The 18,041-nt window shown below is 41.1% G+C and overlaps 1 protein-coding gene across 2 annotated transcripts in view; it reads right to left on the bottom strand.

The window, feature by feature from the left end:
* Positions 1 to 3,790: 3,790 nt before the first annotated feature.
* The window catches only part of STX3 (syntaxin 3), a 101,448-nt gene continuing 87,197 nt past the window's right edge, over positions 3,791 to 18,041 (bottom strand). The window contains exons 9-12 of one of the 2 annotated variants that reach the window (XM_075349345.1): positions 17,810 to 17,920; positions 17,026 to 17,136; positions 16,158 to 16,286; positions 3,791 to 11,065 (exon numbers count right to left, since the gene is read on the bottom strand). In XM_075349345.1, coding sequence (XP_075205460.1) covers positions 16,197 to 16,286; positions 17,026 to 17,136; positions 17,810 to 17,920 — 312 coding nt within the window. In that variant the 3' untranslated portion in view covers positions 3,791 to 11,065; positions 16,158 to 16,196. The remainder of the gene's footprint in view (positions 11,066 to 16,157; positions 16,287 to 17,025; positions 17,137 to 17,809; positions 17,921 to 18,041) is intronic. The other variant, XM_075349344.1, reaches the window with a different exon arrangement.

The following is an 18,041-nucleotide window of genomic DNA, read 5'->3' as shown; positions in this document are numbered from 1 at the left end:
CCTGGATGTGCCCTCATCCATCCTTCCTACAGTCCCCACCCTGGATGTGCCCTCATCCATCCTTCCTACAGTCCCCACCCTGGATATGCCCTCATCCATCCTTCCTACAGTCCCCTGGATGTGGTCCCCACCCATCTTTCCTACAGTCCCTACCCTGGATATGGTCCTCACCCATCTTTCCTACAGTCCCTACCCTGGATGTGTCCCCATACATCTTTCCTCCAGTCCCTACCCATCATCCCCACAGTCACAGTCCCTAGTGTACACTTGCTTTGGCAAAACTAATGTGTATTTGGTCCTGTCAATAAAGTTTATTTGATTCTAATTGGGCTCCGCCATCCTGGTGCTATCCTCATATGTTTCTGTATGTGTCCTACCTCTGTGTAGCAGATTTCGGCATGACATAAATGAGGCCTAATTCAGACCCTTGTCATTTGATTGAAGCATAAAATGCTAATGCACAGACTGGCTGTGGCTCTCCTGATCTGAGCATCATATATTTCTATCAAGCTGTTGCTCTTGGATCAGGAGACCCATGGCCTGTCCGTGCACTGCGGTCTGATCTCACTGTTTTGTACAAAACTGTCCAATGAGCCTTTAGCCAGATACCTGTGAAAAATGAAACCATTCGATCTAACAACATAACACAAGTACAGCTCAGGCACCCATGTCCTGACCTCACCAAATAGAAGCTGTATATACACCGTACATTGCTCAACAACAAAATAGGAACAAAAGCTTCAAGTTGAAAATTATACTGATAAGTCTTGTTCTCGAGGGCTGGATTCCAAATCTCAAAAATGAAATTACAGCCAGATCTAGATTGTGTGAACATCACAGCAACACATGATGTGACTCAGAAGTGTGATTGTCAGAGTAAGTATTAAGGCTATAGAGCGCAGTCCTTGGACTGTGAAACGTGTGAATCCAGTGTTAGGAGAAATAGAAGGCAATCAATTCGAGGCGGATTCATCTACCCTTTGCCTGTCTTGGTGAAGAGTTTGCTTGAATAAAATCTGGAAAACTGGCTCTTAATGCTTCAGTCATGTATTTGTTATAATTTACTCCACCTTCTGACATATACTATATTGATTATTAGGCCACACCCCTCCTAGTAAGCCCCACCCACTTCAAAACGTTGGCGCAGCTGTCCTAAAAACTGCTTGCTATGGTGTCGGTGATGCTTGCTATATGACAAACTCACCCTACAACGTATCTTGGACTGAACACACAACACACTGATGCTTTCACAAATTCTTTAATAATCAGTATCCAGCACGGTCTCTTTAAATTCAGTATCCAACATCTTGATACCATGGTCCTCAGGTTTGTTGTTTCACATCTTAATTCATGTGGGAAGAAGAATCGGCAAAATATATCTTGTAAGATTTCTCATTTTAGGTCAACGTGTGAATCTAACTATAATCAGTAAATGCATTTGCTTGTTTTTACATTCTTTTCTCCATTCACAACCAAAGCTGCATTCAAAATACGACTGACTAGCACACATCTCACTTCAGTTTCTTGGTAGCTCATTAGCTATAGAGACGTGCCCTGTTATGTTCTAGATGTACTGTGTAGAAAGGAACATCTACCATATTATCGAGCACTGAGGAATCTCAACCAAGATACGTCATCTGATTATATAGAACAGCTACTAGACGTTGCCATGCAGCTTTAGAAGGAACCAGAGGAAAAGCGCACTTAAATAAGTATGTAAATATGTTTAACACTAGAACTACTGAGGTAGTCATTTTGACTACTTTACACCATGTATTTCTATACAGGTGTCACGAGTCCAGTAGTTCTAGTGTTAAAGAGGACCTGTGACCAGTTCAGAAGCCTATTTCATTCTTTCTGCTCACATAGATTCTCTTTATAAAAGTAGGATTTTGCTAATCCAAGAGCAGCATGGTGTAGGAGCAGATATCCAGATTCCAGCTGTGTGTCACTTACTGGTCTGTGAGCTGCTGTTTCAATAAGTGTTATCATCAGGCAATTATCACTACAGGACTAGCTGCCTCATTCCTCCTAGTCACATGCTCTGTTTATCCCTACCCTATCACTGATTAGCAGTTTTCTCTCAATATACAGTATACACAGAAGTTGCCAATCAGAGGTGGGGTTATACAGAGCTCAGCATTCTGGCCAAAATGACAGCAAGCAGCTCGGTAAGTCTCAGACACACATCATGCTTCTCTTGGATTACATATCAAAAATCTGCTGACAGATTCCCTTTAAAATCTGTCATACGGTGACAGGACTTATAGGGTGATTAGGCAGGGCAGCCTAAAGACACACACCATAGACTCTGTGAGTCACTAAATATATAGGGCTGGCTCTCCGGATCCGTATGCCAGATTTTAAAAAGAGAAAAACCAGACTATTCAGCAGGTATAAAACCAGAGCAAACCCTGGCCACTTGTTACCTGGTGACAGGCCCTTTTTAACTTGTAAATACAAAGAAACATTAAGCAAAGTCCATGTAACACAGATCTCCACCCGGTACAGGGTTTACAGTATCGGCAATACAGCTCTAGTGACCTCCACTACCACAATATATCCATCGGTTACAGCCAACAATAACTTACTATGTACCTAACATAAATAATTCATTGGCGTTGTACCCCAACGCTCTCACCTCAGCCAAAGATTCCTCCGATTGTGGAAGCTGTGATGATGATGAGGATCACACAGCAAATCAGAATCATTATCTTCTTCTGCAGCATGTAAAGGGTCAGAAAAGGCAAAGCTCAGAATGAAGAGACGTCTTAGATAAGATCCACGGTGACGGAACATTCTCACTCGTCCACACAACCATGTTTAGGTTTTGGGGTCAATTCGAATGCAAGTCATCTAAGTCTGTGCCCGAATGCACGTGAATTAACGCCGTAATCTGAAATTGAAGGTAAGCCTCATTCTTCCCTGGAGGACAAAAAACTGCGTGCACACATACTGTGTGCTTCCGAGATCAAATAGCTGATATTTATAAAAGGTATAAAGGTAAAGGACCCCTTTAAAACAGTGAAAATGGTTGTGTGGACATAAACATGAAGAATCATTGGAATATCATATTAAAGGGGGTGTCAACTTTAAGGTTCATGGCAAAAGTTAGAGTTATACCAATCACTGGAGTTTGACCACAGGTCCTGAGAACCAGGGCTCTGAAGAGCTCCATGTGGCATTGTGGTCCATCATGCGCACCTTGGCTCCATTCATTCTTGTCAGCAGGTTTTTGCTATATAAGCTAATGACAGCAGGATGTAAGAGTTAAAAAACAAAAAGCAACTATGAATTTTATCTGTGTGTGCACAATTGTTTACCTAATCCAATCACTTTATTAACTTGTGATTATCATTACAGGACTAGAAAGTAAGCAGGAGTAAGACGCGGCCCCTGCTATGACTGACATCTAAGGGTACTGTCTCACTAAACGACGTACCAGCGATTCTGACCACGATACGACCTGGTCAGGATCGCTGGTGCATCGCTACATGGTCGCTGGTGAGCTGTCAATCAGGCAGATCTCACCAGCGACCAGCCATCAGCGACTCTGCACTTGGTAACCAGGGTAAATATAGGGTAACTAAGCAAAGCGCTTTGCTTGGTTACCTGATATTTACCCTGGTTACCAGCGTACACCGCTTAGCGCTAGCTCCCTGCACACGTAGCCAGGGTACACATCGGGTTACTAAGCAAAGCGCTGTGCTTAGTTACCAGATATTTATCCTGGCTACATGTGCAGGGAACCAGCGCTAAGCGGTGTATGCTTGTAACCAGGGTAAATATCGGGTAACCAAGCAAACCGCTTTGCTTAGTTACCCGATATTTACCCTGGTTACCAGCGTACGCTGCTTACACAGAGTCGGTGCTCGTTGGTCTCCCGCCGTCAAACACGCCAATGTGTGCTGCACAGCAGGAGACCAACGACCAAAAAATGAACCAGAACAGTGTGGAACGATCAGCGATTTCACAGCAGGGGCCAGGTCACTGCTTAGTGTCACACACAGCGAGATCGCTAATGAGGTCACTGGTACGTCACAAAACCTGTGACTGAGCAGCGATCTCGCTATGTGAGAAGTACCCCTAAAGGCTGCTTTACACCAGAAGATCTATCGTGCGATAGATCGTCGGGGTCACGGTTTTTGTGACGCACATCCGGCATCGCTTGCGACGTCGGGCTGTGTGACACCTCCTAGCGACGCAGTATCGCTCTCAAATCGTGAGTCGTGTACTGGTTGCTAGGTTTCATAATGTCGTTTAATTGTTAATCGTTCCCGGGGTAGCACACGCCGCGCCGCGTGACACCCCTGGAACGATGAACATTGCTTACCTGCGACCTGCGGCTCTTGCCGGCAATTGCTGAAGGATGAAGGTGGGCGGGATGTTTACATCCCGCTCATCTCCGCCCCTCCGCTTCTATTGGCCAGCGGCCGTGTTACGCCGAGCGTCCCTCCCAATCCAGGATGTGGACGTTCGCCGCCCACAGCGAGGTCGCACGGGAGGTAAGTACGTGTGACGGGGGGTTACCGACTTTGTGCGCCACGGGCAGTGATTTGCCCGTGACGCAAAAAGGACGGGGGCGGGTACGATCGATTGTGAAATCGCACAATCGGTCGTACCATGTAAAGCAGCCTTAAGGCTGTGTTCACACACTGCGTTTTTTACCTGCGTTTTTGGTCCGTTTTTGCTGCAGAAATTTCTTGAGAAATTCTTGTAACCTTTCTGCAGACATTCCCCAGTCAAACCTATGGCAAAAAAAATTAGCTGTGCGCACTGCGTTTTTTCTTAAGAAAATTCTTTCAGTAGATTTTCTTAAGAAAAAGAATGAGCATGTCACTTCTTTTCTGCAGCTAACTGCGTTATTTGCCATAGATAATTGGCACAATAACGCAGGGAGCAACCAGCGGTAAAAACGCACCGAAAATGCACCGAAAACGCAGCAAAAACGCAGGTGCGTTTTTGGTGCGTTTTTTAACGCAGGTGCACTAATCCTTCACTCTTAATAAATTTCTTAATAAATTTCTTAAGAAAAATCATTTTTCTAGTGTGCACAATCTCTATACAGAGCCTGGTATGGGTGGGGACAGCTACATGATTAAAACTCAATTCATTGATTATTTGAGAATGGCTGTACCCAGTAATCTATGTGATACACCTTTGGATTCAGAATCTCCTTACCAACTTGATGTCTAATGAGGTAGCCAAAACCTGCTGCCAGATTCCTTTTAGGCTGGAGTCACATTTGCGATTAACTCGCACAAGTGCAATGCGAGAAAATCTCGCATTGCCCTCGGACCAATGTTAATCAATGAGGCAGCTCAGATCTGCTATTTTTTGCTCAGACCAAATCGGACTGAGAAAAAAAAAAATCGCAGCATGCTGCGTTTTGGTGAGTTTCTCGCATGAGTCTCTTCAATGCAAGTCTATGGGTGTGTGATAAAAAACGGATGTCACACGGACAGCACACACACCATCCTAGTGACATGCGTTTTTCTCAATACATTTCACGCATGTAGCAGAGAACACTGTAAATGCTCCTGTACATAACAGTACATAAGTAGCAGCTGCTGAGGGTAAAAACTGATTGCACAATGACAGCACACTGATGAAATGTGAGAAGAAATCGTCCGACTTTCTGGCATGAGAATCAGACTGATTTTACACTCGCAAGTGTGATTCCAGCCTTAATGGGAGTTCAGCCAAATGCTGAGCTCGACTATCTCTGGTGGTCCCATGGAGAATGAATAAGTGCGGAGGTGCACATGATCGATCACAACCCCATTCACACCTGGTTCTCGGGTTTGATGGGGATTTAATCTATATATCTATTAATTTCATCACTGCCATGTTGGTGAAAGGCACAGGAAATGAACAACCCCTTTAAAGATATCATAGATTTTAAGACACCATACGGAGCTGAGAAAAAAGGTCATCTTTACGTTTTTCAGAATAATGCCATATTTGCACGAGGTGTGTGTAGTACTATAGCTCAATGTTAGACTGTAATACCAGGCACAACCTATAGGCAAGAGTGGTGCTGTTTCTGAAAATAAGCAGAGCCTTTTTCCAAATCTACAAAGACAGGAGTACACAAGATGGAAGAGGAGGGGAGAGGTCTGTTCCTTCATTTAGTATAGGTTTTTATAATCTACAATATATACAAATGTACAAAAACGTGAATGGGCTGTACTGATGGGGGACGGGAGCAGCAGACATCAGATATACAAGCTTGACCTACTAGAAATACAGAAAAGGGTTAATGTGTGCCCAACATTGGAAGCATTTACATTTCACGATGTATGCATACTTGGCTACCTATTCTGTTGCCTGGACTTTCCTGATAAATGCTCTTCTACTTTCCTTGAAGACATTTTTTTTGCTCACAAATTGAAAATCACAAGAAGGTGACACTTGCGCCAACATTGGTGGTGGTCAGACCAAGCACTGTTACATCAGCAACCTGTTACATGGCCAAAAACACTAGTATGACACTATAGAGCTCGGACATAGATAAAAACAAAACAGTGGCACATACATGGCTTGTAATTCTTAGGATGGACATGGTTGTTCTGGAGGCAAAACGGGATCTTATTAACAATCGTGATACCCAATGTTTGAGCATCACATGTAGCTATTGCTCTAGTCTAATGAAGATGGCCATATGGGACACTTCAAAAGGACCGGTCACTCAAAAAATTGAGATATATAGCTCATAAAACATTTTTGAGAGGTGACAGGTCCTCTTTAAATCTTTATCTTAGGGAATAACCCGTTCACGACCTATGGAAGACAGCATTTCTGCTGTACAGAGCAGTGATGAAGCATCGCTCTGTACAGAACGATCAACCGGACTATTTCCGCTTCAAGTTCCTAAATTGACTAGTAAAAACAATAAAAAAAAAAAGTGTAAAAATTAGTTATTAAAAAAAAACACAAGTTCCAATCACTCCTCTTTTTGCCCTGCTGAAAATTAGACAATACAAAAAATACATATATTTTCTATCGCCGCATTCAAAAATGCCCAATCTATCAAAATATAAAATAAATTAAACTGATCGGTACATGGCGTAGTGAGAACAAAAATCAGAACTCCAGAAATAGTTTTTTGATCACCGCTACATTAAAATAACAGGCGACCAAAACAATGCATTGCCCAAAAATGCGATAATTAAAAACATTAGCTCAAGACGCAAAAAAACAAGCCTTCGTATAGCCCTAGATCCCGATCTCAGAAAAGTTCGGCAAAAAAGTAATTTGTTCTGAATTTTTTTTCACCATTTAAATTGAAAAAACAAAACTATACATGTTTGGTATCTATGGACTCGAACTGACCTGAAGAATTATATTGACAAGTCAGTTTTACCATATAGTGAACATGGTAAATAACCCCCCCAAAACAATTGTAGAATTGTTCTTTATTTGCAATTTCTACGCACTTATTCTACCGGTTTCCAGTACAATATGGGGCAGAATAAATGGTGTCGTTCAAAAGAACAAATCATCCCACAAAAAAACAAGCCCTCATATGGTAATATTAACGGAAAAATAAAGTTATGGCTCTTGGGAGAAGGGGAGGAAAAAATCGCCGGGTGGTGAAGGGGTTAAGAGTGTAAGACTAACAAACTTTAGGAAGTTCTTTTCTGGTAAAATACTTCTTTGATGTAACATTCAGGCTAGGAAAATCCTTGTGCCATGCAGCACCCTTCAGGCCATGCAGCACCCTTCAGGCCATGCAGCAGGCATGGCACAGTGCAGTGTTCCTTTAAAATCATCTCTATGTAAATATGTCCACTAGGGGGCAATGACGCTGTTTGAGACATTTTATGCCTGACATAATAGCAGTATATGAAAACACGAAACTGACCCTGTTTATGTGTAATTTAATGTATACCTTGTTATCATTTGACACAGCTTAACTCCAATGTAGTGGATGTCTGTGATTACTATTACATATAATACTTCACAACCTAAACACCAGCATGGCTGTGAGTGTATAAAAACTGTCATTCTTCATTCTAGGAACCTTAAATCACCAAACAGCGCCCCAGTCACTTGCCTATAGTGCACAATTGAGGCTTTGCTTTATGTGGATCTTATGTCCCTTTAATGTCTATGCAAAAAGGTCAAGTAGGAGTTGAGCCTTCAACAACCTGCCAATAACACCGGATGTCAATAAACCCCCATGTGTACGAGCCCAGAATGTACCTCATACCACATTTTACTGAATGATGTGAGAGATCAGGAATGTTCGACTTTTATTGTCTGTTACCATCTAACCCACCAAACCTAACATACAGGTTATACTGGTCTAAAAATGTACTTAGCATTCCTACACATCTCCATTAAAAAACTCAAACCACAAACAAATGAGACATTTTCTACTCGGCTTGTTATGTTACTGGGTATAATTATACGCCTTCTGTTACTAAGAACTGATAACATTGTGAACATCTGGCAGTAGACTTGTCTTCATGTCAGGTATTTTATGTGTGAGAGAGGAAAGAGCTACATTTACTGTAGCCTCAAAGTCAAATCATCTTTATTGATTTTTCAAGAAAACCAGTAGTACCCTTAGTGGTCATAATGGGTAATTTGTTTAAGGGCTTTCTTCGAGAATTTGATAAAAATGGAAGCAGCGATATATTTCTGGACGCAAAATAGAAGAATTGCCAGCACTTCCTAAACTGAAAGTCTAAACTGGTGCAACTGTTACTTTGCATAGTATTTCAGGGTGCAACCTGTCGTAGACACGTGACAGGACAGGTTGCTGCCTGAAAAAACAGCTTGAAATGTGTCTCAACTGTCAGAGTAGCAGCATCATGGAGCTGATCTACCCACTTAGCTATGGAGCAGGTATGTAGTAAGAGAAAAAAAATACTTGTTAGCAGAGCAGAGTGATCAAAATGGGCTATGATTTTCCTGCTTCAGTTCTCCATGCTCTCCATGTCTTGCTGTAAATCTGAGGACGACTGAGGTTGGAGAAAAATAGCCTGTTCTCCGTGACATGTTTATATTTCTCTCCATGGCTGAGTGAGGAAATGAGGTCACGATGCTGCTCCTCTGACAGTTGAGGCGGGTCTTGATCTGTGTTTCTTCAGTCTGCAACCCATTGGGACCAGGATGGGTTGCAACTTGAAATATGCGACAGTGGTCATTTTTATCACATTCTCGGAGAACCTCTAAAATATCTAAGAGCAAATCGGGAAAAGTTCTATGCAGTTTTCCTAGAATTAATAAATATTGACCTAACAGTGAATCTTTCGCAATTCTGATTAAAATGATTATTCCCATTTCTGCCTTTCATAACCAATGGGAATAACTGCTCCTAGGTCCCGACCATCAGAAGTGGGCCTACAATGATTATGTAGCTCTCATAGAAATTAATTAGAACCATGCAAACTACAACCTATGATGTTTATGCAACTCGGGAGTTACACCAAAAGAGAAGTACATTGCCTACTCCATTTCTATGCGAGTTGCACAAACAGCATACTTCAGTCGTTTTCACAGCCCCTCTTCTGGTTGATGAGAACTACTGGAGTAGTAGTGATTCTTGCTGCTTGAACTAGATAAAAATAATCCACCATTGGTACTTCTGTTCTACACACAGTGCAAGTAAGTAACATCCATAGCTTATAGGAAAGCAAATACTTTTCCTATAATCCACTTTCATCCTTCATAATCCAAAAATTATCCCTCATTATATAATGACCATCATTTTCTACTTTCTACTCTGTTTTGCCTACGGTGCCATTAAACAGCATGATGAGGCCCCTCTTGACATTTGAAGTCATCAGTGGAAGAAAATACTTTTTTTCTAGACATTTTCTGAACAGAGAAGGATCGTCATGATTATAATCTTAGCTTGTTTATTTAGTGTTAATCAGAAATACGCATTTTGTTTGAATTTGGTGCCAAACTTCTCTCTCCTTAACCTAAATATGCCATAACAGACATATTTGCCTAACCAAGAGGACAATCCGACCTGGAAACGCGTTGTTCTGATTACACCAAATAACAGCATCATTTCCAAATCTTGATGATCCCTCAAGTGGAAATGTTGAAACTTTCAATGATGACTTCTGTAAAAATGTATTCCTTAAGATTTTGGTAGAGGAAGCCATGTTGTAGCCCATCCACCTCAAAACCTTTTCAAGGCCCTAACAGAGATCTCAAATAAGTAAGCGTATTTCCTTGCACCAACTTTTTGATGGAAATTTGATCAAAACGCAAGTGATGAATCAGTCAAAATTTACAAAAGTGACGTTTTGTTTTTTGTCTTCCAGTGTTGGTTGACGTTTTGTTTGCACCAAATTCTTTAAAAAAAATGGCACATCCTTGTTGGTAAATTTTGCATAGAATGACATGGTTTTTTTCTTTTACTTTTTTTAGCCTTTTTAGAGCCTAAATGTCACATGATCCTTTAAAATTATGCACACTAGTATTCAACTGCGTAAAAATAAAATTTGATTTTACACTCCAGGGGAAGGAGGCAGATTTATCACTGAAATGAGAGCAGAGAAGCGGGTTAAATAAACCATCAATAGGCTATAGGTAAAAACACATCACCTCTTTCCAAGTAACAGATAAGGCTCAAAATAATAAATTTGATCAAACATAATAATTTAAAATCGTTGCTTAAAGTTGCATCTTGGTCTTCACACCATCTATCACTATAATTCCCAGGTTCAATGTACAGTATGATAAATAACTTCTTGTTTGGCACATGCCTATATGGTTCTCACAAAATACCCTTATTAAGAGCACCTTGTGGTTCAATGTCTCTTTAAAAAAATATACAAAAATAATATAAGATACAGTATTCAGTTTTTCTATCCTTCCCCTGGTTTATAAATTCTGGACAGTAGAGAAGGAAGGTCCTGAAGGACAAGGAGAAAGCATGGGTCTGCAAGTTCCAGGTAGAGGGGAGGTTTCCCAAAGGTAACAGCAAAGATATCCTTCTACTGGTGGTGAAAATGTGGGTGGAGAAGCAGGTGCAGTTTGGGGACAAGTTAGGATCAGGAGCTTTGGAAGGATTAGGCGTCATGGATGGAGTATCACACTATGGATAAAAGAAAAGATATGTTACAGATATCTACAAGACACTCTATGATGTGACATGATTCAAGCTCTCATCTGAGGTCTATAGACATGAACAAAATTGTTGGTATCCTTCTGGTAAAGTAAAAAAAACAACAATGGTCACTAAAATAATTTAAAATTGACAAGTAATTTTCAATTTAAAATTTACTGAATATTTATTAGTCAGAATGGCCTGAACAAAAATGACAGTACTCCTAGCAAGGGTTGAAAATAGTTTGACCAAGGGGACCTGTGAAACTAAGGTGTACCCTGTAATTTCCATCACAAGTGTCTACAGACTTGTAATCACTCAGTCTGCTCACTTAAAGGGTGTAAAGTAGTCACTGTGCTATTTGGTATCATGGTGTGTAGACACTAAACAATGACCAAAGAAAGCTAAGTAGAGAGGTGTTTCAGGAGATTAGAAAGAAAATTATAGACAAACATGTTAAAGGTAAAAGACATAAGACTATCTACAAACAGCTTGATCTTCCTGTTACTACAGTTGCACACATTATTCAGTTGTTTAAGGTCTATGGTACTGTAGCCTCCCTCCCTGGATATGAGCCACAAAAGGAAAATTGATGACAAATTGAAAAGATGGATAATACGAAAGGTAACACAAGAGCCCAAAATAACTACCAAAGAGATTAGAGTGATCTCTAAGGTCAAAGTACATCAGTGACACATCGCACCATCCATCTCTGTCTTGGCCAAAGTGAACTTTATGGAAATAGACGATGGAGGAAACCAGTGTTAAAAGCAAATAATAAAAAAGCAAGACTGGAATTTGTCAAAATACATAATAACAAAATTTATGGGTGTATGTCCTTTGGATAATCTAAACAAAACCAGAGCTTTTTGGAAAGTCACATCAGCTCTATATTCACAGATGCAAAAACAAAACAAAAAAAAAAAAAAAACTTACAAAGAAAAGAAGATTCTATCTACTACCAAACAAAGAGGAGGCTTGGTTATTTTGGGGGTGCTGTGCTCAATTTGCACAGGGTGTCTTGATTGAATGGAAAGGCATTCTGGAGTGAAATGTTCTGCTTAGTAGCATAAAACTTGACCTGTGACTCAGGCTATGAGTCCTCCAACAGGATAATGACCCAAAACAGAGGTAAAAACATTGAAGAATGGCTAAAAGCAAAGAATTGTACTATTTTGAAGTGGCTTCTATGAGCCCTGATCTAAATCATATTGAACACCTGGGAAGGAGCTGAAACATGCCATCTAGAGAAGGCAACCTTCATTCCAGAGACAGCTGAGGCAGTTTGCACATGAGGAATAGGCCAAAATACCTGTGGACAGCTGCAGAACTCTCATTAAAGGCCCCGTCACACGCAACGACGGATCTAACGATATATCGCCGGGGTCACGGATTCCGTGACGCACATCCGGCATCGTTAGCGACATCGTTGAGTGTGACACGCACGAACAACCGTTAACTATGGCAAATACTCACCAAATCGTCCATCGTTGACACGTCGTTCATTTTCAAAAAATCGTTGATTGTAGAGGACGCAGGTTGTTCGTCGTTCCCGAGGCAGCACACATCACTACGTGTGACACCTCGGGAACAACGAACTACAGCTTACCTTCAGCTGCCGGCAATGCGAAAGGAAGGAGGTGGGCGGGATGTTACGGCCGCTCATCTCTGCCCCTTCGCTTCTATTGGGCGGCTGCTTAGTGACGCCGCACGAACCGCCTCCTTAGAAAGGAGGCGGTTCGCCAGTAACAGCGACGTCGCTAGGCAGGTAAGTACGTGTGACGGCTCCAAACGATATTGTGCGCCACGGGCAGAGATTTGCCTGTGACGCACAACCGACGGGGGCGGTTACGATCGCTAGCGATATTGCAAGCAAGCAAGATATTGCAAGCCCCTTAAAGGGGCCGTAACATCCCGCCCACCTCCTGCCTTCCGCATTGCCGGCGGCCGCAGGTAAACTGTAGTTCGTCGTTCCAGAGGTGTCACACGTAGCGATGTGTGCTGCCTCGGGAACGACGAACAACCTGCATCCTCTACAATCAACAATTTTTTGAAAATGAACGACGTGTCAACGATGGACGATTTGGTGAGTATTTTCCATCGTTAACGGTCGTTCGTGCAAGTCACACGCAACAACATAGCTAACGATGCCGGATGTGCGTCACCGAATCCGTGACACTGGCGATATATTGTTAGATCCGTCGTTGCGTGTGACGGGGCCTTAAGAGTTACAGAGATCGTTTGCCTCAAGAGATTGCTTCAAGAGGTTGTGAAACAAAATATTACGGTAAGTTAAGGATCCATCATTTTTGTCCAGGCCAGTGTCATTAGTTATTTTTTTTTTCCTGTTAAACCAAAATTCAAAATCAATTTCTGATTTTCATTAGTTGATGTTCAGTAATCTGAAATTTACTTTTATTATTTCAGTGACCATTGTCATTGTGGGGTTTATCTTACTTTATTAGACAGGGACCAAATATTTCTGAGGTGTCTGCCTTCATGGATCTAGAAACACTACCGCACACTCTTATATTTGGTTATAAATTCCAGAGGAACCATATACAAAGATTACATGGCACATGACTTATCAGCATTCCAATTTCAGAACGATGCATCCTTTTGGTGGTAGCTGAATTTGACAGATGCAAACCAATCATCCATACTGGTCTGGGGACAAGCAATTTTGGCCTTATGCCTGTTTCAAGCGTCAGTGAGAAACACAGACGTTTGTCACTGATGTATTAAAAATGCATATGTCCCTCCGTGTGCCGTGATTAACGGCACACGTAGGTTGTCCATATGCAATCCGTGATCCGTGATTGCACATTGAGATAAACTAACCTGTCCTATTCCTGCTGTCCGTGGTGCTGAACTCTCCGGCTCTGCTGCATCTGGCCGCTGTGTCTCTCACCTCTGCAACTACTTCCGGGTCGGCTGTGGCTGCATAACTGAATATGCATGCCAGTAATGAGTCGGCCAGGAAGGAGCAGAGAGCAGCTGCCAAACACAGCATTGCTGGAAAGGTGAGTTTAAAAAGCTTTTTATTTTCAATGTCCGTGTTTTTCTGGTACATGTTTCACGAACCACACCACTGCGTGGTCCGTGGGACATCAGTGATGCCAGAAAAAAACGGACATGTCTCCGTGCGGCAATCACGGACACGCGTGTACGCCACACGGAGACACGGTCAGTGAAAAATCAATGACGTGTGCGCAGATCCATTGATTAGAATGGGTCTGCATATGTCCGTGATTCTGGTACGTTTAAAAACAGTAACATACGTACCAGAATCACTGACGTGTGAAAGAGGCCTTAAGCTGAGTTGAACCCTTTGCTATTGTTGCCTAATCTTATGTTTCACATAGTACACAATATACTCCAACCATTCAGAGTAATATTGCTTTCAGGTACTCATAACTAAGAAATGTGGTTGCATCTCTTCTAGTTACAATTTTAAAGGAAAACAACCTACAAAATGGAAGCGACGATAATACAATATATTGAACATATTATATTGCAGTAAGTCATAATTCGTGATGGGCAAACCAGCAGATATCTGGAATCGATGGACCCCAAATGAAAAAAAAACAAAAAAACCAAAACTGATTCACAGACACTGCGCCTATTGTGGTATAAAAAAAATAAAATTTAAAAATTTGCCCCCATATTATGATACCCAGCACAGATAAAGCATAGGATTACAGGCTGCATGCCCCAGCCTTATCTTGGCTGTGTATCAAAATTAAATGAACCACATGCGGCTATTTTTAAAATTATTTACATAATAATTAAATTAAAAAAAATAAATAAATGGTGTGTGGTCCCCCCTAATTTTGATACCCAGCCATGATAAAGCAGACAGCTGGAGGCTAGTATTCTTAAGCTGGGGAGGCCCATGGTTAGGCTCCCCAGCCTATAAAAAAAACAGCCTGCAGCTGCCCAGAATTGTCGTTCGTATCCATTGGATGTGACAATCTGGTTCCTTTACCTGGCTCATCCTGATTGCCCCAGTGGCAATTGGGGTAATATCGGGGGTTATTGACAGCTCACAGCTGCCACTAGGCCCTAGATTAGTAATGGGGGGCATCTATCAGACTGCCCATTTCTAATACTGTAAGAGATATCAAAAAGCAAATAAGAGGCTAAAACATAACTTAATAAAAGTATGTAAAAGACCTAATACTTAGACCAGTATAACCATAAGCATCCCCGACTGCTATCAGGATATAAGGCTTAGACCACGCCACACAAGAGATAGCCCCTAACTAGTGGCCTAACTGCAATCAATCACAGACTGTTGGTGTGAGGGATAAACATTACATATGCATGAGGTTAATGAGTGGCCCCGGAAGTAGTGTTACAGCCGTGCAATGATTGGCAAGTATAATACGGCTGCTTTATTCTTATTTTCTCTCTTTCTTATATTTTTTGTGTTAATTACCCAGGTGTCCAGATCTGCATAGTTACCAGGAGTTCCCGCGAGAACCCTGGGCCCGGGATTGGTGCACAAGTACAAGTACTAGGTATTCAGCATGGATTTGGACTTTTACAGTCCGGGTTCACCCATCACTAGTCATAATACACATTAAAATCAATGAGTAATATTAAAACAAGGATGTTTGATACTGGAAATAGATCATTATAAAAGGTGTTGCTGCACGTAAAGCCTAAATAAAAGTATCATAAGTGAATTCAGCAGATAAATACAGTAACAATTCTGGGGGCTGTAAACAATAAGTTAGTCTTGATAAGAAATAATGAAGTAAAAAAATTCTACAAATTTTAAAAATAAAAAAAAATAAATCTATATAAAAATTCAAATTGTCCTTTTTTTTATCCTAGATAAAAAATAAACATATTTGGCTTTGCTTCATCTGTAAAAGTCCAATCCGTTAAATTATATTAAAAAAAAGCCCTCATAACTATGTGTACAGAAAAAAAACTACCTCATGCAGCTCTCAGATTCCATATCAAAAACCTGCTGATAAATTACCTTTAAAAACATCAATAAACATTACTCAGTATTTCCCATGATTTTAACATTCCTGATTTCCCAAAATTTTAACAGTTCTCTACTTACAATTGGGTTTGCACTGCCCCCAACAGCGCGGTCATAATCTCAATTCTTCTTCAGTCCCAGAGATAAGCCGATAATCAGGGCAATAATTGCTAGTAGAATAATTACCACCACAATAATTATGATCATTTTCTGGAGGGAAGCAACATTACAAGAGGGATGAGTAATTGATTACAAAAATATTAACAGCCGTATTCGATGGTCCTCCACAATTGTACATTAGGAAGGCAATGAGTGCCGAGCTACCACTCATAGGACAAATGGTTACAGCATTTTCATCATCAGAATTTTCTAGACAATTTTTATGGCACTTTTTTGATATTTTACAAAGCTAATACCAGTAAGCCCTATGAGTGTAGCCACAATAATTAATTGTATTAAGAACCGATAGGTCTGCTCAATTTTCCAAACACAAGTACGATTGTCAATTATCACAATGGACACTCATATGTCATCTAAATTACAGGCTGTCAGAGTCCATATCAAATGGGCATGTGTTGATTGATGTATGGTCCGCAAAATCATTAGACTTGTAGTCCACATAGTAATAGGTCAGGGTTTTCCTCCCTTATGTTCATAAGCCTGATCTAAGATGTATGGCCCAGCATGGTGCGGATAGCAGAAAAAGTCATGGTCCCAGAAGTGCTGTATTTGCCATTGATATGATGGACAAAAAAAACAATATACAAAATGAAGGATTGAGGGAAGGAAGAACAAGCACAGCAAAGTATTTTTCCATCTAAAATACACAGCTAGGATTTGAACCCGGACATCAGGTTAACCGCATTGTGATGTGATGTCCTACTGACAAAACAAGTTCTAAAACTAGATGTTAAGGGTGTGGAGGAAGTTGCCTTAGGGGAATTCTCACCCGCCTGGCCTCACTCTGGTATTTTACTGCTTTCTTTGTGTCAGCCACTGCTCGTTCCACAAAACCCACCGACTCATCCATGTTATTTTCTATGCGGTCTATAAGAGCACCCTTCAAGAAGGAAATAAAGAAAAAAGGAATAGGCAGACAGAGGAAGAAAGACAGAAGTGTACAGGAGTAGGATAGAAGAATGACGGATACAATACATGTGGTAGAAAAGCATTGGTTAGGACAGGGGGAAAATTGTATAGAGATGTGGAAGATCCAAGGTGGTGACCATGTGTAGATAAGGAATAGGCAGACAGAGGAAGAAAGACAGAGGTGTACAGAAGTATGATAGAAGGATGAAGGATACAATGCATGTAGTAGACAAGCATTGGGAAGGACAGGTGGAAAATTGTATTGCAATGTGGAAGATCCAAGGTGGTGACAATGTGTAGATAAGGAATGAGCAGACAAAGGTGTAAGGGAGTATGATAGAAGCATGACAGGTACAATATGTGTGGTAAACAAACATTGGTTAGGACAGGTGGAAAATTGTAGGGAGACGTGGAAGATTCAAGGCGGTGACCATATGTAAATAATAGGGGTAAGGTGCAGAATCAGGATGTAGAGAGTTAGAAGAAGTGCACAGACACATAAATATGGTGAGATATTGTACAATCACATAATAAAAGGTACTGTCAACGGTCTTCTGCATGGACCTTCCCTGAGTCTCAAAACCCTTAGCTGTCATAAATGTACTGCGGTACTATTTTGTTAGTCTTGCATCTTCTCTTCTCACCTTTCGTGCTTTATTCTGGTATTTTACAGCTTTTGTGGTTTCTACTCGCGCTTTTTCTACATGATCCACTGATTTCATGACGTTGATCTCTATATTATCTGTCACTTCCCCCTGAAATGAACAAAATACTTTAATAAATGTAGCTGGGGAATTTTCATTCGGTGAAGGAATAGAGTGAGCGACAGAATATCTAGTTACCTGAGCTGTGCCGAGCCTCAGTCTCCAAGCAGAG

Source organism: Anomaloglossus baeobatrachus, chromosome 5, assembly GCF_048569485.1.
Source record: "Anomaloglossus baeobatrachus isolate aAnoBae1 chromosome 5, aAnoBae1.hap1, whole genome shotgun sequence".
Classification (NCBI taxonomy): Eukaryota; Metazoa; Chordata; class Amphibia; order Anura; family Aromobatidae; genus Anomaloglossus; species Anomaloglossus baeobatrachus.
Note: the sequence above shows the minus strand (reverse complement) of the source record. Positions and strands in the feature narration are given on the sequence as shown.